Here is a 25,327-nt window from a genome sequence, read left to right as displayed (position 1 = left end):
TGAAGACACACACGCAAACGTGACAGCGCAGCACCCGCAGCTGTGCACACCACTAACACTGCACACAGCGTTCACCTTGCACGAGGCAGACACCCAGCCACTCACACACACACAGTCACAGACTCTTGATTGAGGCCGTGTGTCTGGTTAGTAAAACATTCTTGCTTTAGGCCAATGAAGTGAAGTGAAGTCGCTCAGTCGTGTCGGACTCTTTGCGACGCTATGGACTGTAGCCTACCAGGCTCCTCCGTCCGTGGGATTCTCCAGGCAAGAGTACTGGAGTGGGTTGCCATTTCCTTCTCCAGGAGATCTTCCCAACCCCGGGATCGAACCCGGGTCTCCCGCATTGCGGGCAGATGCTTTACCATCTGAGCCATCTGGGAAGCCCATGAAAAGATGCGGCAAAGAATTAGAAGACGCTGTATCGGCTCATTCAGCAATCGTTTCTCCAGGCTCACCGCATGGCAAGGGAAGCAGGCACTGAATGAACCAACATCAAGGACCATTTACCCTCAGCTGTAGCGAGGGCTATGAAGTAAAGCGGCCGGCAGCCCAAAACGGCGACAGGGCGGGCCTGGCCGGTTCTGGGAGTTTCCCGAAAGGAGCTGTTTCGGTTGAGACCTGGAGACAAGCAGCAGGGCGGGGGTTTGCGACCTGAAGGAGGCGCTGAGGTCCAGAGTCTGCGCATCTGCCCGCTCCTGCGGGCTAGCAGCCCCGTAGGCTCCGAGGACTACGTGGCCCCACCCCCTGCTGCCCCGCTCCGCCCCTCCCACCCAGAGGCGCGGAGGCTGGGTTTGCTTCCTGGGAAACTCTCCGGGCTCCGGGAAGAGCCGTGCCTACAAGGAAGGGATCCAAGTACCCAGCTACCCAGCTGCACTGCCCCTGGATGCAGGGGATGGTGGGGAGCGTAGGGCGTCCAGGACGAGCCCACCGTCTCCCTGAGCACAGTTTGTGGGTCATCACATCTCCCACCCTGCCTCCTGGGGTGGTCCTAGAGGTGATGGAGCCACCCTGCCAGGTCAGACTGCATCAGCGCAGTATTCTAGCTCCTGGATCCTGCACGGTCCACCTCGTCTAGTGGACTAAGGGGCAAGGCATAGTGTAGGGAGGGGCTCGGGCTGGTTGGAGCAAATCCCTGCTTCGGCGCCTCCCAGCTGTGTGATTGTGGACGAGTCACTTGGCCTCTCTGTGCCTCAAGAAAGTGAAAAAGTGAAGTCGCTCAGTCGTGCCCCACTCTTGGCGACCCCATGGACTGTAGCCCACCAGGCTCCTCCGTCCATGGGATTTTCCAGGCAAGAGCACTGGAGTGGGCTGCCGTTGCCTTCTCCGTGTTCATACCTATAAAATAGGCACGATAGCAGAGCTAGCACCCGTCTCGCTAAGCTGTAAGGCCTTTACCAGTCGATACATGAAAAGCTCTTTGATTAAAGCCAAGCAATGGCAAGATCCACATAAACATTAACTGCAGTCGTTACTTTCATCCAAAAGAAAACCAAGCCCAACACTCAATATAAAAATGTGCTGGAGTCTCAGTCCTGGAAGCGTCTGGGGAACGTCGGCTCTCAAGCCCCTCGGGGTTGGAGATACCTTTGACGGGCAGATCCAGAGACAGAGGGACTGGAACCCGGGTCGGTGGGGAAGAGAAAGGATAGGGAAGAGTCCTCCTTCTCCGTCTCTAGGACGGTGGGTCTCCCCTGGAGGGCTGGTTAAAGACAGACGGCCGGACCGCACCGGGGTTTCTGCCTCTGCGGCTCTAACAAGTTCCCAGGTGATGCCACCGGTCCGGGGACCGCACGCACCTGGAGAAGCGCCGCTGCCACAGCGGGGGCGGCGGGCGGAGCGTCTGCGCCCCTCCGGGAACTGGGAAGGGGCGGCCGGGGTTCACTTACAGCGGATGCCGCGAGCCCCTCCTGTGCGGGGGGCTGCGGGCACTGGGCGCCTCCTCCCGGCTGAGCGCGGTCCGCTCCCCCTCTTCGGACGCCTCTCCGTCCTCCCCATCCTCCTCCTCGGCCGCCCAGTCCCTCTCCGGGGCCGCCGGGTCCTGCTGCTTGTGCGGCCGCGGGATGAGCCGGTAGCCGCCGCCTCGCCCGCCCCGGCTCCGGTTCCTTCCGGCCCTGGGCGAGGCCACGGCCACCAGGAGCTGGTCCTCCCGCAGGGAGACGAGGGGCGGCAGGGGGCCGTACTCCTGGTCCTCCTCCTCGGACTCCAGCAGCCACTCCTGGGGGTCCCCAAAGTCCAGGCGGTAGCCGGCCTGGGGGCTGCGCCCGGCCGCCTGGGGGGCTGGGGGCGCCCGGGGCAGGGCGTGCGGGGGCGGGTGCAGGGCCCCCAGCAGCAGCAGCACGCACCCCAGCGCCAGGAGGGCGAGCAGCGCCTGCCGCCGGCAGGGTCCGTGTCTGCGCCGCTTCCTTACAAGCATGCTGCGCGGAGCTGCCAAACGCAACAGGCCATCGGCCACTTCACTGTCTCCTCCCGCTCCGGGGTCCTCCACGCTGGCAGCGCAACCTGGCTTCCTGGGTCCACTTGGAAGCTTTTTTTTTTCTTTTTTGCCAGCTTACTTAACCTGGTCCTTTTTCCCCCGCAGCTGACACTTGCCAGCAGCGTGTGTAAGACTGGTTGCCACTGACAATCAGAAAACCACCGACCCAGGTTCCAGCCCAGGTCCTCTCTGAGCGGATGCCTTTAATTGCCTTCCGAAAGCCCATCCACGGGGTGCCGGGGAGGGGGGAACTTCAGATCGAACCCTGATGCCCTTTTCCTCTTTGGGAGAAAGAATAATTCCTTTCTGCTCAGGGGGCGAGTCCCACGTGTTTCGCTCCCAGCACCCCGCCGCTTGCATGAAGGGTCAGGTTGCTGTGGGGTGTCTGGAGGGGGGGAAGCCGGGAGGTCTCAGTCCGGCAGAGCTGACCCCCGTCCTTCTTTGGACCCTTCAGGTCGGGTCGGACCCACAGATGTGAAGCCGGAGCAGGCTAATTTGCTTTCACACATCGCTCCGCGCTCGGCCAAGACGCTGCGGGCCGGCGGGCGGGCGGGCCGGCGGGCGGGCAGGCGCCCGGCTCCTGGTCCTAAAGCCCTCACTGTTTCCGGGAACACGACCCGGGGAAAACAAACACTGACGCTGCCGGGACCAATCCCAGCGGGAACACCCCGGGGAGGTCCGATCTGCATCTGATCCCAGGAAGGCTTCTCTCCCCACCCAAAGGGGCGGGAAAGAGGATTCCCTCTTGATTTCCAGAAGGCTGTTCCTGGGACGGAAATACAGGGAGCTGGGGGGCTGTTTGCACCCTCAGTCTCCTATAGGTGACCCCGGAGAGCCAGGCTGGTCCCTCCCTCCCTTCCTGAGGACCCCTGTCCTCCTCCTTCTGAAAGGGAGGTGAGCTGGTGGAGATGCTCCCGTAACAAGCTCCTCTGGAGCCCCGGAATGCCCGCCCAGCCTCGGCCACCAAGCAGGTGGGGACAGGGAGAGGGATGTTGAAACAGAAGGGGCACACTCCCTCCGTTCTCAACTCCCTTCATTCAGCCCACACATAATGATGAGCCTCCACCGTCTGCTGAAACTATCCCCGGGGCTGGGCGCAGAGATCACAGCGAATAAAACAGCAAAATGTGTGTCTTGTGGAACTTACAGCCTGGTGGGACAGACAAGCACGATTGAGACCTACAGTGGGAGAGATGGCGATAGTGCTAAGGCGAAGACAGAGGCAGGCGGCTGGAGAGCAGGGGCTGGGGGTGTGCAATCCACCCGGAGTGAGGAAGGGGCCCCAGGAGCTCTGCTGAAGGAGGAGGCCTGGGCAGCTCGGTGCAGGGAGAGGAGCAGCAGGTGCTAAGGCGAGAGCTTGCCTGGCCTTTTGAGGACCCGCAGAGGGCCCGCGAGGCTGGAACAGAGTGGGCAGGTGGGGATGGGGTGAGAGAGGTAAGGGGGGCATCTTTTAGGACCTTGGGGGGCACTGTGGGCACTTGGGCTTTTCCTCCAAGATGGGAGCCCTTGGAGGGCTGTAAGCAGAAGACAGACACCATGGACTGGGATGCTAACTGGACCGCTCTGGCTGCTGAAGGTAAACAGTGGGAGTGCAGGGCAGAAGCAGGGAGACCGACTGAGGTGTTGCTGCAGCGAGGCACGAGGGCATCCCTGGAGCCAGAGGTGAGTGCTCAGCTTGGGCACGTATTTCAAGGAAAAGCTCGTAAGATTTGTCGGTGAATTTGTGGGTGAGAGACATATGAGTCAAGGATGGTTACAAGTTTTGGGTCCAGGCAGTTGGAGGAATCAAGTTGCCCTTGAAGGAGATGGGAAGGCTGGGAGCAGGCGGGGGGGGGGGGGGGGGGGTGGGGGGAGGGGGGGCAGAGGAACAAGGTGGCTCAGCGGGGGACACGTATCGTTGAAGACAGCATCTCGACAGCTAAAGGAAGGGGAGGTGTGGGCAGCTAGACGAATGGATACATGGGGGTATATATACCTGGAGGTCGGGGGACAGGTCTGGCTTGAAGATGTAAAATCAGACACCAGCAGCACAGATATGGCTTTTAAAGATTTTGGAGGGAGTGATGGAAACAAGAATATAATCAATCTGATTTTGGTGTTGACCATCTGGTGAGGTCCATGTGTAGAGTCTTCTCTTGTGTTGTTGGACGAGAGTGTTTGCTATGACCAGTGCGTTCTCTTGGCAAAACTCTGTTAGTTTTTGCCCTGCTTCATTTTGTACTCCAAGGCCAAACTTGCCTGTTACTCCAGGTGTCTCTTGACTTCCTACTTTGGCATTCCAGTCCTCTATGATGAAAGGGACATCTTTTTGGGGTGTTAATTCTAGAAGGTCTTGTAGGTCTTCATAGAACCATTCAACTTCAGCTTCTTCAGCATTACTGGTCGGGGGATAGACTTGGATTTCTGTGGTATTGAATGGTTTGCCTTAGAAATGAACAGAGATCATTCTGTCATTTTTGAGATTGCATCCAAGTACTGCATTTCTTACTCTTTTGTTGACCATGATGGCCACTCCATTTCTTCTAAGGGATTCCTGCCCACAGTAGCAGATATAATGGTCATCTGAGTTAAATTCACCCATTCCAGTCCATTTTAGTTTACTGATTCCTAAAATGTCGTTCACTCTTGCCATCTCCTGTTTGACCACTTCCATTTACCTTGATTCATGGACCTAACTTTCAAGGTTCCTATGCAATATTGCTCTTTACAGCATCAGACTTTACTTCCATCACGAGTCACATCCACACCTGGGTATTGTTTTTGCTTTGGTTCCATTCCTTCATTCTTTCTGGAGTTATTTCTCCACTGACCTCCAGTAGCATATTGGGCACCTACTGACCTGAGGAGTTTATGTTTCAGTGTCCTATCTTTTCACCTTTTCACACTGGTCATGGGGTTCTCAAGGCAAGAATACTGCCTTCTTTTTGCCATTCCCTTCTCCAGTGGACCACATTCTGTCAGACCTCTCCACCATGACCCACCCGTCTTGGGTGGCCCTACATGCCACGGCTCATAGTTTCACTGAGTTAGACAAGACTCAAAAAACTAAGACCATGGTATCCACTCCCATCACTTCATGGCAAATAGATGGGGAAACAATGGAAACAGTGACAGACTTTATTTTCTTGGGCTCCAAACTCACTGCAGATGGTGACTGCAGCCATGTAATTAAAAGATGCTTGCTCCTTGGAAGAAAGTGAAACTGAAAGTCGCTCAGCCGTGTCTGACTTTTTGTGACCCCATAGACTTTACAGGAAATGGCAACCCACTCCAGTGTTCTTGCCTGCAGAATCCCAGGGACGGGGGAGCCTGGTGGGCTGCTGTGTATGGGGTCGCACAGAGTCTGACACAACTGAAGCGACTTAGCAGCAACAGCAGCAGCAGATTTTACAGACCATGAAATTCTCTGGGCCTAAATATGGGAGTGGGTAGCCTTTCCCTTCTCCAGGGATCTTCCCAACCCAGGGACCAACCTAGACAGCATGTTAAAAAACAGAGACATTACTTTGCCAACAAAGGTCGTCTGTCAAAGCTATGGTTTCTCCAGTAGTCATGTATGGATGTGAGAGTTGGACTATCAAGAAAGCTGAGCGCCGAAGGATTGATGCTTTTGAACTGTGGTGTTGGAGGACTCTTGAGAGTCCCTTGGACTGCAAAGAGTGCAACCAGTCAATCCTAAAGGAAATCAGTCCTGAATATTCATTGGAAGGACTGATGCTGACGCTGAAATCTGATACTTTGGCTTCCTGATGAGAAGAACTGACTCATTGAAGAAGACCCTGATGCTGGGAAAGATTGAAGGCAAGAGAAGGGGATGACAGAGGATGAGATGGTTGGAGGGCATCCCCGACTTGATGGATGTGAGTTTGAGCAAGCTCTGGGAGTTGATGATGGCCAGGAAACCCTGGTGTGCTATAGTCCATGGGGTCACAAAGAGTCAGACAGGACTGAACAACTGAACTAAACTGATGGAGACAAGAGAGAGCACGTGAGTTGGCAAGCTCAGGGTTCAGGCATCTGGTGGACCAGATTGATGGCGGGTAAGTAACCATCATCATGAGAAGTGACTCTTTTGATAACTGCAGGAGGAACTAGGGTGGGGCGGGTTCCTGAAATGGATTGCTCATTCTTTTTTTCTGATTTGATTTTGATCTTAGATTGTGAGCATAAAACATCTCATGGAAAAAAATGTTTTTCCTTTGGACTCTGGGGGGTGTGTGTGTGTATTTGTGCTCATATTTGTTTTCCCTGAAGCCACTCAGAGTCAGAGGTGAACGAGTGGGTCCTAAACAACTGTTTGCAACAGCCCAGCCCCCAGCGGGCAGCTCATAGGAATTGACAGATTGGACCGTATTTTCCAAATCCCACATCAGGATGTCCTGGGGGTGGGAGTTGCGGGACTTCCAGGTTCAAGAGGCAGGCATTCTGGGAGATGTGGTCTATTTTTTTTTTTTTAAGATTTTTTTTTGATGTGGACCATTTTCAAAGTCTTTATTGAATTTGCTACAATAGCGCTTCTGTTTTTCTGTTTTTTGGCACCAAGGCATGTGGGGTCTGAGCTCTCTGCCCAGGGACTGAACCCGTACATACCCACTGGAGTGGAAGGTGAAATCATAACCACTGGACCACCGGGAAGCCCCTGGGAGATGTGGTTTAGAATGTAGGGACCTCTGGGGGTTGGGGATGATGGGAGAGAGAGTTCCCCTTCCCGGGGGCTCTCAGAGGCCTAAGGGTGCAGGGTGTCCACCCTGGGGCAGAGCGCTTCCCCACCCCGCCCCGCCCCAGTAACACCGACCTCAGGCTGGCCAGCCTCAGCCTACAGCAGGGCCTTTACACTTACCCTCTGCTCTGCTTGAGAGCTCTTTTCACAGAGGTCCAGCCATAGGGCTTATTTCTCTACTTGGGTGTCAACCCCAGAGTCGCCCATTCAGGGAGACCCATCCACGTGTGGCTTTATCGCCCCTGCTTTCTCCATATCTCTGGGACGCTTCTCAATACTCGATATTCTTGATCTGTTTCTGTTCATTTTCCTCCTTGTCACGGGCCATACTTTACTGACTCTTTGCATGCCTTGTCATTTCTAATTTGATGCCAGATGCTTTATCTTGTTGGATACCAGATACTTTTGTATTTTTATATTGTTGAGCTTTCCCCAGAAGGTCTGGCCTTGGAGCAGTGTTTAACTGAGGGTCAGCATCTCCACTGCTGAGACAAGGGCTGAGTCCGCCTCCCAGTGTCCCGTGCATGTCGAGGGTCTCCTCTCTGGAGCGGGGCTGCTGCCTACCCTTTGGGAGGGCCGGGGATTCCTCACTCGGCTCTTCCAGGCGCTCCTTTCCCTGGCCTTGGTGAGCTTCCCCACAGGCAGGTTCTGACTCTCGCTGGTCCCCAGAGCCCTCTGCGCACAGCTCTCTGCTCCCAGCGCTCTGCCCCCAGGCCTGTAACACCCCTGCCTCGGGTCTCCCAGCTCCACCTCCTCAGATCGCGGCGCCCCCAGTTCCATCCGGAGAAGCTCCACCCTCCTGCGCTGCAGCCTGGAAACGGTCTCCAGGCAACACGCTGGGGAAATCCCAGGACTCACCTTGTTGGTTTCCTCTCTCATGGGTCACCTCCCTGTTACCGGATGGCAAGTCCTGAAACTACTGTGTTGCATTTCCTCCAGGGTTTTTAGTTGACCCTGATTTACTTGAAGAGGAAAATACCTCTGAGATGTCTTCTTTCGGGGTCCCCTAGAAGTGGGCATGGGGGGGGGGTCCTGATAGATTCTGTTTTTGTGATTTCGCCTACTTGCTGCAGTTGGTCTGTAACCTCAGAATCATTTGCGGACACGCACAGAGCGGCGCAAATGTTGACTTTTTTATTTAGTGCTGTGTTTACGCCTTTTCGTGTTTTGTGTTGGCGATTTTGCTGTTTAAAATGGCCCCGAGCGTAGCGCTGAAGTGCCGCTAGCGTCCTAAGCTCAGAAGGCTGCGATGAGCCTTATGGGGGGGATGCAAGAGTTAGGAGAGCTTCATTCCGGCCCGAGCTCCAGTGGGTTTAATGTTCATGAATCCACAATATCTATTAAATAAGGTGTCTTTGAACATACTATGTTAAGGCAAGGTTATGCATTTATTGGTTGACCAGAGGGCCAGAAAGCAGTGAGTGGTTCTGTATTCTCTAAGCCAGTATTCACAGCGGCTTAGTAGAACAACACTCATATGAGGTCTTGTTACTGTACACAAAAAAACTGAACAGATGGTTTATTCAGGGAGGGGAGAGGGGAAGAGAGGGAAGGTGGGCAGGCTTTGAAGGGCACGTAATCAGGGCAGCTACTACTGTGGGTATCTGGGGCATAACATCTTCGGGGATATCAGGGGGTCAGAAGGCAGCCTGCCTCAGCGTGACGGCAGCCAAGGAAGGGGGAGTTGGGGTGTATACGCACCAACCCCATCAGCGGAGAATGGCTGTGGAGGGACGCTCACAGCCTGCTGGGGAGCAGACAGAGCTACTGACTGCCAAAGGCCGTCCTCAGGCAGAGAGGCGCGGACGCTGGCAACTGGGGTGCCCACTACAGTGGGGGCGGGTCTGAGCGTGTGTGAGCCGCAGGAGGAAAGGCACGGGCCTGTGAACTCAGGAACCCCAGGAGTGGGCAGGTCAAGTAAACCAGGGCAGTAGGCTGAGAGGCCGCAGAAGCTGGGAGTATCTCTCCCTGTCTAACAAGAACAGCTGTTTCTCAGTTACAGCCAATTTTTGCCATGCTGGAAGATAGGAACTAGACTTGCCAAATCTGATTTTTTTCAAGAAAAGTGGGAAATGCAGATTTTTTTTTTAATGTGAAATCCCAAATTTGTAAAAACTGGCAACGAATTAAAAAACTTCTAACTATACTATTAAAGCCGAACAAAATGTGGCAGCAAGCCAACGGCAGCCCTAAGGTCTGCAGCCTCTTGGATGGAAGGTGCCCGAGATCCCAGCTGCTGGGTATGGGCCTGGAGAAAGCGTATCATCACGTCCTGCGCACGCCGAGCCTCCCGGGGTGCAGGGGGCCTAAGCGTCTGTCCCGACACCCACGTGGAGAGGCGCCCTCGTGTCTGTGCAGTGGGCTCATCTTGCTCTTTTGCCTTGAGGCTTCTGAGAGACCTGAGGATCACCATTCCCTGTGGCTGGTGGAGTTCTCCAGCCGTTTCTCGTCACTGGCATTTTTCTTCTTGTGAGAAATTAGCTGAGCCTCCTGGGCTCTTCGCCTGGGACCTGCTGGTCTGCATAGACAGTCAGCCTCCTCCATCTTTGAGAACAGGGCTACCCTCCCAGCCTCCCACCTGCACACCAACCAGAGATGGTCAGAGGTGCTCGCAAATTGAGTGGTCCTGTGTGTGGAAGCAGAGCCCAGGGAATTGGCCTCCACGTGGCATTTTCCTGCAACACAGAGGGAGAGGGGAGGACGAGGACTGTGCTCCCAGAGACTGGCAGAGTACCCGTCAGCCAGCAGTCAGGAGGCAGCCGGAGAAACAGATCCACCAAGAGGCAAAAACGGGAGACGCAGGATTTGTCACAGAGATATGGCCTCACATATCTCTGCTCCGGGAGCTGGCAAGTGGTCTCGCAAGGCTGCTGTCTTCATATCTGATGCTGAAGCTTGACGTCAGGACAGGCAGCTATGAAAGAAAGATAATACCAAGCGGGGGGAAGAACAAGAATATCAAGAACAAGCTGGAACCCATAAGCATGAGCTGGACCCCCACGCAGAGGCACTGACGTCTTTGCTGTCTCTACGTGGGCCGTATGGGTATCCTGCAGAAGCCGGGCCCTTTGTCATGAATCTAAATGCCGATCCCTGGCCCAGAAATCAGAGCAGAGATGCTGAAGGAGGATTCAGGGAAAATCCTACTACTTTGGGCAGACGAGTCAGCAGATCAGTAACAACTTGCAAGTCCTACTCGTCTGTTTCTTCCCTTCTGTCCAAAAACCTCCCCTGTGCCCCCCTGCGGAGAGATCGGAACAGCCCTCCCTTCACTTCCGGGGACACCTGAACATCTGGTTTTTGTCTTATGATCAAGGTGAAGGCAATGAGGTGTGTGATGCCCTGTCTGAGGTCTGAAACTCTCCTGGCAAGCCTCGGGGATCTCTTCTCTGCTGGTGGATGGCAACAGTTTTGAGAAGTCTGGCTGGCATAGCCACGGCCCCTTTCAGTGAGTTCTCCTGAAGCCAAGTTTCCTCACACAGGTCAGCAGTCCAATCCAGAGACTCGGTGTGGTCTGTGTGGACAAAGTCTGGGCCCCGGTGTACAGATCCTGTGTCTCACAGCCACACTGTTGCCCTGCATTCTCTTTCTTTCCCTGGACTGGATCTTCTGGCTTTAAATAAAAGCTTTAACATGAGGCAGGAGGAGAAGGGGACAACAGAGGATGAGATGGGTGGATGGCATCACCGACTCAATGGGCATGAGTTTGAGCAAGCTCCAGAGGTTGGTGATGGACAGGGAGGCCTGGTGTGCTGCAGTCCATGGGGTCGCAGAGAGTTGGACACGACTGAGTGGCTGGACTGAACTGAACTGAACTGAACTGAACATGAGTATATTCTGTGGAGTCTAGGGAATCCTTTCTGATATCTGAACTGAGGCAAACAGTGTAACCAATCTTGCTAAAAACATGCAAGAAAGATCACTCTGGGAAACGTGGGTCAGCCTAACTGACACGTGATGAGGTCACCAAAGCGTCCATGGGCCTCATTGCTCTGTGGCTGCCATCTTGGTATAGGAAGGCTTGCTCTTGGCATTGGTAACAAGGATGGCGGACCTAGGTCTTTTTAAAGACATCATTCCACAGATGCCTGGGGAAACCAGAGCGAATGAATTCTTAGACGAAACAGACTTGTTGATTTCTTCAGACTCTCCCTTCCTGTGATTCTGTGGCTAAAAACCCTGTGGTTTCCTGCAAGCTTCCAACACTAACAGACAGAGAATGCAGAAGGTCTGCTTCCTTCTGGGAAGGACCCTCTAGAAAGAGCCAGGAAGACATAGATGAGAAAACTAGGCCTGCCAAGAGGGAGTTACAACATGGCGGATTTTGGCTCCATCAACGGGAGGCTTTATAATATTGAGAGCAACGTGTCCAGCAGCTGAAGGGATTGACTTGTGAGAAACAGAGTCCAGCTTTTTGATTTGTTAGCTTTAGGCAGAGATTTAATAATTTCCTTCCTTCCTCCTTCCTTCCCTCCTTTCCCTTCTCCCTTCCTCCTTCCCCCTTCTTTCATTCCTTCAGTGAGTCTGAACGCTCAGTCATTTTCTATGGATGCAATCAGTCTGTCAACAATTATTGAACATGATATTCCACGTGCTGTGTTGGGCTCTGCAATCACAGCTCAGCAGAGAGGGTAGTTGTGGGTTATTGACTGCTTGCTGTGTGCTGGACACTGCTTGAGTCGCTGGAGTTTAGAACCTAGCATAGACGTCAGTCTGGGACTGGTGCTGAGATTCTTCAGCTCTAAGCCGTGGTTCTTAAGTGAGCTCCCCTATTTGTGAGTCCCGTCCCGCTTGGCTCTACCAGCCGTGATCCCTTGACTCAATGGACCCACACGGCTTCTCTTGCCACTCAGATTGTTTTGGTTTGGCTGGGTCCAGGAAGGCTGGGATGTTCTGGGCTGTGACCTCATTGTTTATTATCATTTTTTTTAAAGCTTCTCTCTCCCTTCTGTAGGCTGGATCAGAGCTGGAGACAGCAGGGTGTCTATGTGAAATAAACTCCAGGCAGCATTACTGTCATCTTGAACACCCAAACAATGGGTCACACGCCTGCAGCTCGTGTCTTCTTGGCATGTTGGCTGAGCCTCAGCTTTTCCATTTTTATCTGCCATTTGAGATAGGAAGGCATTGGAAACAGCTGATCTGTGAACATCTACAGTGTAAAATCCATGCAGAGAGAGAGGAGACAGATTTATGAGCAGTCCAATCTTAGCCTTTGGGAAAAGATGAGAAAATACATTTAGTCTGACATTTAAAAATCTGATATGATCCAGATGCCATCAGTTTAGCACCCAACTCTCCCCAAATACTATCCAAGACCTGGCAGGGGATGGTGGCCCACGGTAGGACACGTGGGTGGAGGAAGACCATAGGGACAACCGTTCCTCAGATGGCAGCTGGATTTCACCCCTTGGATGTGCCTTGCACTGAGTCCCAATTTACAGGAGTGAGACTGTCTCTAAAGGAGGCTTTAGCAAATATGAGACGATCCTCGAGAGAGAGTGTGTGTACAAAGCTGGAGACAGCTCTTGACAGAAGTGTTCTGCTAATATGCAAGAATGGGGCAGGCAGAAATGGGAAGGCTGCCCATAGAGAGAAGGCAGAGCTGGATTCCCAAACAGAGAATTCTCATTGCCTGCGGGACTTTCCGTTAGGACTTGTGTTCCTTTATGTGTTCAGAAGGCTGTTCATCCAGATGGTTTGGGGCATAGATGCCTTGGGCAACTCTGCAATGCTTGGAGGATGGACGGCATTGTGAATGTCCCTTGAATGAATGCATTGAGGAGGTTGGAAAGGGCTTGGAGGAAGTCTCTGAAAGTTTGTCTTAAGTTAGAACTAATTTTTTTAGTATTTCATTTTGTTTAATGTTTATTGAAGTATGATTGATTTAAAATTGTGTTAGTTTCAGATGTACATCAAAGCTCAATCATACACATATATGTAAATAGATATATTCCTTTTTCACATTCGTTTCTGTTATAGGTTATCATAAAACATCGAGTATAGTTCCCTGGGCCGTACTGTAGGTCCTTTTTGATTATCTATTTTATATATACCAGAGTGTATATTCTGATCCCAAACCCCTAATTTATCCCTCCCTTGCGCCTTAGAACTGAATTCAGTTTGCCTGGTTCTCTGTTGGCCACAGGTGTGACGCAGATTGAATTGTAATCCAAAGTCTGCGGCTTATCCTCTGTGTGAACCTGGACAAATTTCTATGTGTTCATGGAAGGAAGGGCTGGGTTAAACATTCCCCAGAGATTTTTCAGCACTAAGAGTCTATGATGGAAACTGGACATGCGTTATAAAATGGAGATTGTGCCTGAGCCATTTACACAGAATCTCCCAATAGTCACACAGCTGGAAGAAAGTGAAGAAATCTTGGATATCCTACCCAGCCTCCCTGCTTTCTGAACAAAAGCATTCCTGAAATAACCAACTTTCGGGAATATACAAATATAACCCCACTGAGAACCAAGTCATCAGCCACAAAGAGCTTAACTTCAGGTGTTTAAGGCTTCGCTGCATTCCTGTTAAAAAGGCTGTGCTCTTGGCTCAAAATATTTCTGTAAGTTTTAAATGATATTCGCATACTATTGCAAAAGACCCCCTCAGCAACTAAGTAAATAAATTAATGATAACAACTGACTCTGATAGCACTCCAACCCAGCAATGACATCACCCCTAGAGAGCACAGAGTTAAGCCTGTCAACCAATCAGAATAACTGTGCTCTTGACTGGGAAGGATAAAGGTGCTGCTGAAGGCATTTGTTAGCTGCTCAGCTCAGACTGTGTAGAGAGGCTAGGGGACAGTTTCATAGAGAAAGCTGAAGTGAGTTCCCTGGGTTGGGCATTTGAGTATTAATTTTTTATTTCGTATGAGATGGGGTGGAGCAGAAGCATTCACCCAAAACTGGGAACCTTGCATCATGAGAGTCAGCAAGATCTGCTATGTAGAGTCTCCTGTATTTTTTGGGCTCTTCCCCTTCCTAACAATTGGTCAGTTCACTCACTCAGTCGTGTCCAACTCTCTGCGACCTCATCCACTGCAGCACACCAGGCTTCCCTGTCCACCACCAACTCCCGGAGCTTACTCAAACTCATGTCCATCAAGTAGGTGATGCCATCCAACCATCTCATTCTCTGTCATCCCCTTCTCCTCCCACCTTCAATCTTTCCCAGTATCAGGGTCTCTTCCAATGAGTCAGCTCTTCACGTCAGGTGGCCAAAGTATTGGAGCTTCAGCTTTAGCATCAGTCCTTCCAATGAATATTCAGGACTGATCTTTAGGATGGACTGGTTGGATCTCCTTGCCATCCAAGGGACTCTGAAGAGTCTCCTCGAACACCACAGTTCAAAAGCTTCAATTCTTCGGCTCTCAGCTTTTGTTATAGTCCAACTCTCACATCCATACATGACTACTGGAGAAACCATAGCTTTGACTAGATGGACCTTTGTCAGCAAAGTAATGTCTCTGCTTTTTAATATACTGCCTAGGTTGGTCACAACTTTTCTTCCAAGGAGCAAGTGTCTTTTAATTTCATGGCTGCAATCACCATCTGCAGTGATTTTGGACTTCTTGGGCAGAAAATAAAGTCTCTCACTATTTCCATTGTTTCCCCATCTATTTGCCATGAAGTAATGGAACTAGAAAGTTATGACCAACGTAGATAGTATAATCAAAAACAGAGACATTACTTTGCCAACAAAGGTCCATCTAGTCAAGGCTATGGTTTTTCCAGTGGTCATGTATGGATGTGAAAGTTGGACTGTGAAGAAAGCTGAACACCAAAGAATTGATGAGTTTGAACTGTGGTGTTGGAGAAGACTCTTGAGAGTCCCTTGGACTGCAAGGAGATCCAACCAGTCCATTCTAAAGGAGATCAGTCCTGGGTGTTCTTTGGAAGGAATGATGCTAAAGCTGAAACTCCAGTACTTTGGCCACCTCACGTGAAGAGTTGACTCTTTGGAAAAGACTCTGATGCTGGGAGGGATTGTGAGCAGTAGGAGAAGGGGACGACAGAGGATGAGATGGCTGGATGGCATCACAGACTCGATGGATGTGAGTCTGGGTGAACTCCGGGAGTTGGTGATGGACAGGGAGGCCTGGCATGCTGCAATTCATGGGGTCACAAAGAGTCGGACACGACTGAGCGACTGAACTGACTAACTGACTGAATGGGACCAGATGCCATGATCTTAGTTGTTTGAATGTTGAGTTTTAAGCCAACTTTTTCACTCTCTCTTTTCATTTTCATCAAGAAGGTCTTTAGTTCCTCTTCACTTTCTTCCATAAGGGTTGTGTCATCTTTATATCTGAGGTTCTTGATATTTCTTCCGGCAATCTTAATTCCAGCCTGTGCTTCATCCAGCCCAGCATTTCGCATGATGTACTCTGCATCTAAGCAGGGTGACAATATACAGCCTTGATGCACTCCTTTCCCAATTTGGAACCAGTCTGTTGTTTCATGTCCATTTCTAACTGTTGCTTCCTGACCTGCATACAGATTTCTGAGGAAGTAGATCAGATACCGGTGGTCTGGTATTCCTATCTCTTGAAGAATTTCCCACAGTTGGTTGTGATCCACACAGTCAAAGGCTTTGGTGCAATCAGTAAAACAGAGGTAGACATTTTTCTGGAATTCTCTTGCTCTTTCCATGATCCAGTGGATGTTGGATTTGATTTCTGGGTCCTCTGCCTTTTCTAAATCCAGCTGGAACATCTGGAAGTTCACAGTTCATGTACTGCTGAAGCCTGGCTTGGAGAATTTTGAGCATTACTTCACTAGCATGTGAGATGAGTGCAATTGTGCAGTAGTTTGAACATTCTTTGGCATTGCCCTTCTTTCGAATTGGAATGAAAACTGACATTTTCCAGTCTTGTGGCCATTGCTGAGTTTTCCAAATTTGCTGGCATATTGAGTGCAACACTTTCACAGCCTCATCTTTTAGGACTGGAAATAGCTCAACTGGAATTCCATCACCTCCACTAACTTTGTTCATAGTGATGCTTCCTAAGGCCCACTTGACTTCACATTCTGGGATGTCTGGCCCTAGGTAAGTTATCTGGTTATCTGGATATCGTGGTTATCTGGGTCATGAAGATCTTTTTTTGTATAGTTCTTCTGTGTATTCTTTCCACCTCTTCTTAATAGCTTCAGCTTCTGTTAAGTCCATACCTTTTCTGTTGTTTATGGTGCCCATCTTTGCATGAAATGTTCCCTTGGTGTCTCTAATTTTCTTGAAGAGATCTCTAGTCTTTCCCATTCTGTTGTTTTCCTCTATTTCTTTGTACTGATCACTGAGGAAGCGTTTCTTATCTCTCCTTGCTATTCTTTGGAACTCTGCATTCAAATGGGTATATCATCTTTCCATTTCTCCTTTGCCTTTAGCTTCTCTTCTTTTCTCAGCTATTTAGAAGGCCTCCTCAGATAACCATTTTGCCTTTTTGCATTTCTTTTTCTTGGAGACGGTCTTAATCACTGCCTCCTGTACAATGTCACGAACCTCCACCCATAGTTCTTCAGGCACTCGTGTCTATCAGATCTAGTCCCTTAAATCTATTTCTCACTTCCACTGTATAATCATAAGGGATTTGATTTAGGTCAACCTGAATGACCTAGTGGTTTTCCCTACTTTCTTCAATTTAAGTCTGAATTTGGCAATAAAGAGTTCATGATCTGAGCCACAGTCAGCCCCCAGTCATGTTTTTACTGACTGTATAGAGCTTCTCCATCTTTGGCTGCAAAGAATATAATCAGTCTGACTTCAGTATTGACCATCTGGTGATGTCCATGTGTAGAGTCATCTCTTGTGTTGTTGGAAGAGGATGTTTGCTATGACCAGTGCGTTCTCTTGGCAAAACTCTGTTACCATTTGACCTGCTTCGTTTTGTACTCTATGGCCAAATTTGTCTTTACTCCAGGTATCTCTTGACTTCCTACTTTTGCATTCCAGTCCCCTATAATGAAAAGGACATCTGTTTTTGCTGTTAGTTCTAGAAGATCTTGTAGGCTTTCCTAGAAACCTTCAACTTCAGCCTCTTCAGCATTGCTGATTGCGGCATAGACTTGGATTTCTGTGGTATTGAATGGTTTGCCCTGGAAATGAACAGAGATCATTCTGTCGTTTTTGAGATTGTATCCAAGTACTGCATTTCTTACTCTTTTGTTGACCATGAGGGCTACTGCATTTCTTCTGAGGGATTCCTGCCCACAGTAGTAGATATAATGGTCATCTGAGTTAAATTCACCCATTCCAGTCCATTTTAGTTCACTGATTCCTAAAATGTCGATGTTGACTCTTGCCATCTCCTGCTTGACCACTTCTAATTTAACTTGATTCATGGACCTAACATTCTGGGTTCCTATGCAATATTGCTCTTTATAGCGTCAGACTTTACTTCCACCACCAGTCACATCCACAGCTGGGTATTGTTTTTGCTTTGGCTCCATCCCTTCATTCTTTCTGGAGTTATTTCTCCACGGGTCTCCAGTAGCATAATGGGCACCTACCCACCTGGGGAGTTCATCTTTCAGTGCCCTATCTTTTTGCCTTTTCATACTGTTCATGGGGTTCTTAAGGCAAGAATACTGAAGTGCTTTGCCATTCCCTTCTCCAGCAGACCACGTTTTGTCAGAGTCTCTCCACCATGACCTGTCCGTCTTGGGTGGCCCTACGCAGCATGACTCATAGTTTCATTAAGTTTCCTAATCATAGCAATTACCATTTGTACTTTATTTATATATTAGTCACTGCTTTTGAAAGGATTTGTGGTGGCTTGTGTGTGCATTCAATTCAACAGGACAAAATAAATAGATAAGGACAGAGAAAAAAATAAGCTTAGGGAGCAAGATAAAACCAGAAGTAAAGTTAACTTACAAAGCATGTAGGCAACTGCAAAAGTGAAACTCTCTGAACTTCCCAGTAGCCAGTGTACAGAAGGGAACAGGGTTGGTCGTCAAATTCACTGTATCCTAGAATAAGAATGTTCTAGCTGGACAATCAGTAGTCCTCCTGGTCATTGTCATTAAACCTGGAGTTCAGGATTTTCATCTTTAAGAGTCAAGTAAGTACCTGGAGATAAGATGTCTGCATTGATCATAGGGACAATGCCAAATGTTTGACTATCAAGAAAATGTAATCTAGGACTGACCTTTTTTGGTTACAAAACGAATTGCTTAAACCAGGACTATGCCTGAGTGGAGGCCCTTTCACAGCTGCAGAAAGGTGAGCTGAAGGAGACCCTGAGCAGAGCCAAGATTTTCCTGAAAAAAAATAAAATAAAATAAACTGTTTTGGACAAAGGGGAAATCATGTGCCTGGTGTTCTGGGTCCTAGAGCTTCAGGGCTTTAACCCTGGCGGTGGGTCAGAATGACCTTGGGGCTTTGAACGGCACAGAAGTCCAGTCCCGTAGGGTATTCTCATATGTCCCCAGAGACGGGGACCACTGCCCAGAGCGTGAGGTTTTGGGGAGGAAGACCCAAGAGCAAAAAATCCCTGGCCACAGCCCCAGCTAGTAAGCTGTGCTGGATCTGACTGAGTGACGGGAGGTCCTGTGAACACGGAGGAAAAGTGCAGCTGCCGAGAGCGAGGCTGTTGAGCTGCCGTGTCGGATCGTGGGAGCTCAGCCAGCGAGGCCCGGAGGACCCCTGCCCACAGCAGTCCCTGCACCCTTGCACACGGGGCCCTGCGGCTCGCACTTCTGGAGGCTGACCAGCCATCCTTCCTGGTTCACCCAGGCTAACCCAGCGAACAGTGTGCAGGGCTCTTGCTGATGAATCGAGGGACGTCCCAAGCAAACTGGGACGCGCGGGTCACCCCAGTGCTTTGGTGTCTTCTCAGTACAGGATCAGAGAGTGGAAAGAGTGACCCGGCCAACAAGGATCGGGCCTGAGGCTCAGCGGGCTTTGACCCCCTGTGGATTATTATCTGCGGCTCCCTTTCTACTCGGGCTCTCAGGCAGGGTCCTCTCCCCGCCCTGTTCCCATCTCCCTGAGACATTTCTGTTTGTTCCAGATTCCAGCAGTGACCCAGCCATAGCTCTGGAGCCTCGGGGGCCTGGGAGAAAGTGGAACTTCCCCAAAGTCTGAAGAGCTTCTCTGTCCAACCCTGGAGGACCACAGCTTTCCTCCAAAGTCAAGACACTGGGTTTCAACACTCACTGCCTTTTGCCTGGAGCCACTGTCCTTGAAAGGCGGGTGGGCAACCCCTGGGGTACAGATGAGACCAGCTGGGCCCTGGGCCCTGGACCCTTTGCTGTAGTGCTTGTACTTAGATGAATGTCTCCTCCAGCAGCAAAATAGAAACGATAAGGGCCTAATAATAACAGTGTGTATTCACCGTGGGGGGATGCCTGGGAAATCCCACGGACAGCGGAGCCTGGTGGGCGGCAGTCTGTAAAGTCGCAGGGGCGGACGCGGCTGAAATGCAGGCTGAGCTGCAGCAGCAGCGTGAAGAAGACACCAATACAACTGCCGCTCCTGAAGGGCTGGGAGCAAAAACAGGAAGTCGGGGCAAGAGCAGGGCCTGTGCGTGCCCCCTGCACTTTGCACCACCAAGGGGTGGGCTGACCACTGAGCCACCCGTCCTGCCCACCCCCTGCACACACCTCGGCCTTCACCCTGCACAGGGAACCAGCTCATCCCTGCGTGGGGAGCGATCGAACAAGGATACTGGTTACTGTTCTCGCTCCCCCAACTGCAGCCGGGGCCCCAGCAAAGCCTTGCCTGAATTCCAGTCCGGCCTCATATCAATTCCTATTGAGTCAGGAGACCAAGAAACCCGGTCGGTAAATACTGACAAATACTGAGATGACACGGGAGGCCCACAGGCAGATGCGGCCCGGCTGCTTCCTGGGAGCAGTCACTTGGGGCCCCTGCTTGGACGGGTCTGTGCCTGGTTAAATGTTCTGCAGTCTGGAAATCCTTAATACCTTTTGAACAAGGGGCCCTGCAGTTTCCCTTTATGCTGGACTCTGCTAATTCTGTGACCAGTCCTGCCCGCCCCCTTGGCTCTTGCTGCTTTTGCCAGAGGTGAAAACTGACAATAAAATGGGAAATCTTCCCCGGGAGACTCACAACCTGAGATTCCTGGCCTAGTCTCGGAACCTCTCAGTGGAATTTCCTAGGGGCACAGCCCCCAAGTCTGCCTTTTAGGAGGGGTACCTGGGTGATTCTGCTGCATGGTGAAGACTGGGCTGCAGTATTTTAGAGCGGGATTTTAAGTTAAATAAAGGGGGATAAGAAAGGGCAGCAGCTGTGGGAGGTAAGCACCTGCTGGAGCCACTGACTCAGGTCGACTTTGAGGCCCCCACCCTGGCCCACCATGCCCTCATTTGGCCCTAGCTATGGCAACTTATCCCTCTTGTGTGACCACTGCCTGAAATTATGAAAAAAGTCTCTACGTCACCATCCCTGTAAGCAAGTTCTCTGAGGCCCAGGCCTACTCTCTGCCCATGTTTCAGCCTCTACTACCCCTTGCAGCCAGGCCAGACTTCCCAGCAAGAAACCCTAGATCCGTTCTTTCTGGAGCCTCACACCCCTACCTGAACCCCTCTTGGGTCTCAGGGCTTCCCAAATGCCCCCCTTCTGACCAGCCTCTCCAGCTGCTCCACCCTGTGTTTGCTCCTGAGTTTGCCTGACCTTGGCCCGTGGTCCTCAGAGGACTCCTTCTGGCACTCCCATGGAAGACTCCAGGGCAGACAGTCACCTGTCCCTTCCTGGGCTGAGCTGTGAGTCCTGATGTCTTCATGAGACGGAGAAAATGATGCCCCTAGGCAAGTCTCACACGAGTGAAAAACATGCAGCAGGTCTTCCTGGCTTCAGGCTTGGCTGGATCCAGGCGGTCTCTCCGTCTCTTTCTTCCGATTTCCTCTGTGAGTGCTCTTAGAATTGCATCTTTGCACGCCAGAGAGAAGGCATGCTGACCAGCACTCCTCCCCTGTTATAGGCAGGAAGGAATTTGCTTGGCACAGCCTGCCTCCTCTGGGGTCTCTCATTTTCCGATGTTGGCATCCAGTGACGGCGTGCTGGTCGATGTTTAAAAACCATTTCTCCCCAGGGGAGTGGGGAGGACGCCTTGACTTCTTGGATTTACTGGTTTCTGGGGTGTAAAAGCCGTCATGGTGACGTATATGAAGCTAATACTCTATCTGTCAACACGGAGTTTGGAAGAGACACCCAGTAGCACACCATCAGTAGCATTTCCAGACACCATGTTTGTGAATAACCTCAGGCACATAGATAATCATAAAAGGTGATGAGACAATTGAGAAGGGATGAATTTTGAGGCTCCGTTACTTTTTCTTTTAATGTAATTCATTTAAGTATTAACATATCATTTAGTTTTAGTAATGAAATGCTTAACAAACAGCTATCAAGATTCCTGAATTATTAGTTTTTAATTTATTTTTTATTGAAGGATAATTGCTTCACAGAATTTTGTTGTTTTTTGTCAAACCTCAACATGAATCAGCCACAGGTATACATATATCCCCTCCCTTTTGAAACTTCCTTCCATCTTCCTCTCTATCTCACCCCTCTAGGTTGATACAGAGCCCCTGTTTGAGTTTCCTGACCCATACTGCAAATTCCCATTGGCTATCTATTTACATATGGTAATGTAAGTTTCCATGTTACTCTTTCCATACGTCTCATCCTCTCCTCCCCTCCCCCCAGGTCCATAAGTCTATTCTCTATGCCTGTTTCTCCATTGCTGCCCTGTAAGTAAATTCTTCCAAACCATTTTTGTAGATTCTGTATACGTGTGTTAGAATACAATATTTATCTTTCTCTTTCTAACTCACTTCACTCTGTATAATAGCTTCTAGGTCCATCTACCTCATCAGAACTGATTCAAATGCATTCCTTTTTTATGGCTGAGTAATATTCCATTGTGTATATGTACCACAACTTCTTTATCCATTCATCTGTCAGTGGGCATCTAGGTTGCTTCCACTTCCTGAATTATTTTTAACGTTCTGGTCATGCCATGTGGCATGGGGTTTTTAGTTCCCTAATCAGGGATTGAAACCATGCCCCCTGCATTGGAGGCTTGGAGTCTTAACTACTGGATAGCCAGGGAAGTCCCAAGATTCCTGAGGTTTAACCATCGGCTCTCATGAGGTGGTGCCAGCTGGCTCTAGCTTTTGGAACTGGGCTGAGTGATGAAACGTGCTGTGATCAACTTAGAGCATCTGCTAAGGCTCAGGATGGAAGATGGGTGGCAGGCATGTCACAAGTTTACCTTTTCTACAATGTCAGTGATTTTCAAAAAGAATGTTTGTTTTTAATGGCAAAGTGCCTGGGACCCCTGGGGAGGACCACCTCGATTTTGCGCCTGTTTATGGTGCTCTGCGCTGGGGTCTGACTGCATCTCGTCAGCATCGCCAAAGACAGGAGAGAAGGGCGTGGGAGCCCCCTGGGGAGGCATTTCTCAGTTCTGTCCCAGGGTGCTAAAAGCCCCATTATTACCGCACATCACAGAAAAGCCAGCTGCTGGAGTGTGGACGTAGACTGTTTTTCAGCTTCTTTTGCTTGCGAAGAAGTAGTCTTCAAGGTCAGAACTGCACAGTTTAGTATCTCATTAAGACTTTCTGCATCGGCTTTCCTGTTTCCCTTTTGCTTTCCCTGGTGGAATTTGCCAGCGGCTGAGCAGCTCTTGGGGAGGGGCTGGTTCTCAAAGGAACCAGGCAACAGCTGTCCCTGTGGAAGCATGACTGGTTAACATGGCTTCCCAGGTGTCAAAACATCTCTTACTGAACAGTTAGCATTTGGTCTGATTTGGCTCAGCGGCTGTGACTTGAGGACTTCCAGGTGTTGATTCAGGAGGTGGAAACGTCTCCCTGGGAACCAGGGACCAGGGCTGCTCCACCCAACGCCCTTTGCTCTCTCCGTGATTAGTACAAGAATCTGTACATGGCAGGTGCTTGTCAAACCTTCATCCCAAATGGATCCATTGCAGGGTGTGAGTCCCAGTGAAGAGATAATCATTCTTACCAACAGATTTAATTTTCAGTTCTTTATCGAGTTGCAATTTGCATACAGTAAAATACGTATGTCTGAAGGGTACAGCTCAACCCTTTTTTGCATCAGTTCAGTTCAGTTCAGTTCAGTTGCTCAGTCGTGTCTGACTCTTTGTGACCCCATGAATCGCAGCACGCCAGGCCTCCCTGTCCATCACCAACTTCTGGAGTTCACTCAGACTCACATCCATCGAGTCAGTGATGTCATCCAGCCATCTCATCCTCTGCATATCCATGTAAGTATCCACATGACCACCACCCAGACAAGATGTAGTGCGTATGCTTCACCTTAGAGGGTTCTGTGTGTCCTTTTCCAGTCATGCCAGCTCCCCCAGAGGCAACCCCTGCTCTGAACTTGTCTTAGCTTGGGCTGCCATAGTATTGATAAAATTCCATAGACTGAGTAGCTTAAACAACAGAAACTTACTTTCCCATGGAGGTTGGAAGTCCAGGAGGAAGATTCCAGCTGATTCAGACAGCTACCTTCTCACCCTGCCCTAACACGACCTCCTCTTTGTACCAGCAGATGGACAGTGAGCCCTCCTGTGTCTCTCCTTAAAAGGACAGGAATTTTCTAGGATCAGGGCCCCTCTCTCACGATCTTATTTAACCTAATCACTTCCCATAGAGGCCTCGTCTCAAATACAGCCACTCTGAGGGCTGTGGATTCAACATAGCAATGAGGAGAGGGGTACAAGCATCCAATCCACATAGACTAGCGTTGCTGATTCTAGAGCTTCAAACAGATGGAATCAAATGGTACATGCTCCTTTGCAACTGGCTGCTTTTACTCAGTGTAATGTTCTGGAGATTCATCCACACTGCGGTATGCATCAGTGAAGCATTCCTTTTTATTGCTAAATGGTATTCCATTGCATGAATAGATTAGTTGTTTATCCATTCTCCTAATGATGAATATTATTAGGAGAGTGGAACATTTCCAGGTTGGAAACAGATATTTATTCTGTGTAGGGCATTATGTTAGCTATTTAAAAATGTAAAGTATGTCCCTGCCCATTAGGAGCTTATGCTTGAAAAATAGCTAAGAATGTACCAACCTATCAAACAAAGTAAGACTCTCTGTTACTCACTGAACAAAGACTGACTCAGGGACTCAAAAGAAGGGAGATTTTTAAGGGACATAAATGTCTGTTTGTAAATACATACACGCAGATGAGCCAACTTCAAAAAGCTGCCAGAGAAATAAAAGCAACTCCAAGTGAGGTTGGCGCTGGCAGGTCATCGGGCTGGCGGCATGGGTGCCTCTGGGAGCCTCAGGATGCTTCACTGCCTGTGTTACAGGCCAAAGAGTTTCATGAAGCAGAAACAGGGCGAAAACATTCCCCTCGGAACAAAGCTGGCTCCTGCTTTGTTTTTGTGGTTTCCTCCAAGAGGGCGGGGGAAGCGTCTGGGCTCTGAAGGACAGCCAGCACCACGTCCATGGCCGGGAAGCCTCTCCGTGGCCAGGCGTGGAAGCTCCAAGTGGCAGGAAGGCAGGGTGAACAAAGGGGAATTGGGCCTGGGTCCCAGTTTGGGGTCTCGAGGGTGCACACTCACCTTCTCTGGCCCAAAGGTGGATCTGAGTAGGTCGACAGAGGGCTAGCAGCAGTGAGCATGCCAAGGGCAGGGATGGGCAGCTGGGTCTCGACAGCCCTCCAGAGGGACTGCAGGCCTGCTGGGAGTCTGTGAGCAGAGCTGCTAATACCTGTCCGTGAGTCTGAGTGTCGAGGTCTTGCATGGCCTTATAAGCCTTCGGAAGCTCCCCCAAGTCCTGCCCCACCAAGGTTCATCTGATGCCCTGGGTCTTGCCTTTCCCTGCCCAGTCATAGAGCAGATGGGACTAAAGTGACCTTAGAGTTCATGGGCTTCCCACGTGGCGCTAGTGGTAAAGGACCCACATGCAGGTTCGATCCCTGGGCTGGGAAGATCCCCTGGAGTGGGAAGATGCCCTGGAGGAGGGCATGGCAACCCACTCCAGTCCTCTCGCCTGGAGAATCCCATGGACAGAGGAGCCTGGCGGGCTGCAGTGCATAGCGTCAGACCCGACTGAGCGACCTGCACCCACACACAGAGCCCCTGAAGCGTTTGAGGTGAAAGGGCTGCGGA

General features: G+C 50.5%; 1 protein-coding gene across 1 annotated transcript in view; it reads right to left on the bottom strand.

Annotated features, from left to right (window-relative positions):
- Positions 1 to 3,024, bottom strand: part of GALNT15 (polypeptide N-acetylgalactosaminyltransferase 15) — a 44,082-nt gene extending 41,058 nt beyond the window's left edge. Inside the window, exon 1 of the mRNA XM_013967229.2 lies at positions 1,890 to 3,024. Within this exon, the coding sequence (XP_013822683.2) occupies positions 1,890 to 2,416 (527 nt within the window). The 5' untranslated portion in view covers positions 2,417 to 3,024. The remainder of the gene's footprint in view (positions 1 to 1,889) is intronic.

This window comes from Capra hircus, chromosome 1, assembly GCF_001704415.2.
Source record: "Capra hircus breed San Clemente chromosome 1, ASM170441v1, whole genome shotgun sequence".
Lineage (NCBI taxonomy): Eukaryota > Metazoa > Chordata > Mammalia > Artiodactyla > Bovidae > Capra > Capra hircus.
Note: the sequence above shows the minus strand (reverse complement) of the source record. Positions and strands in the feature narration are given on the sequence as shown.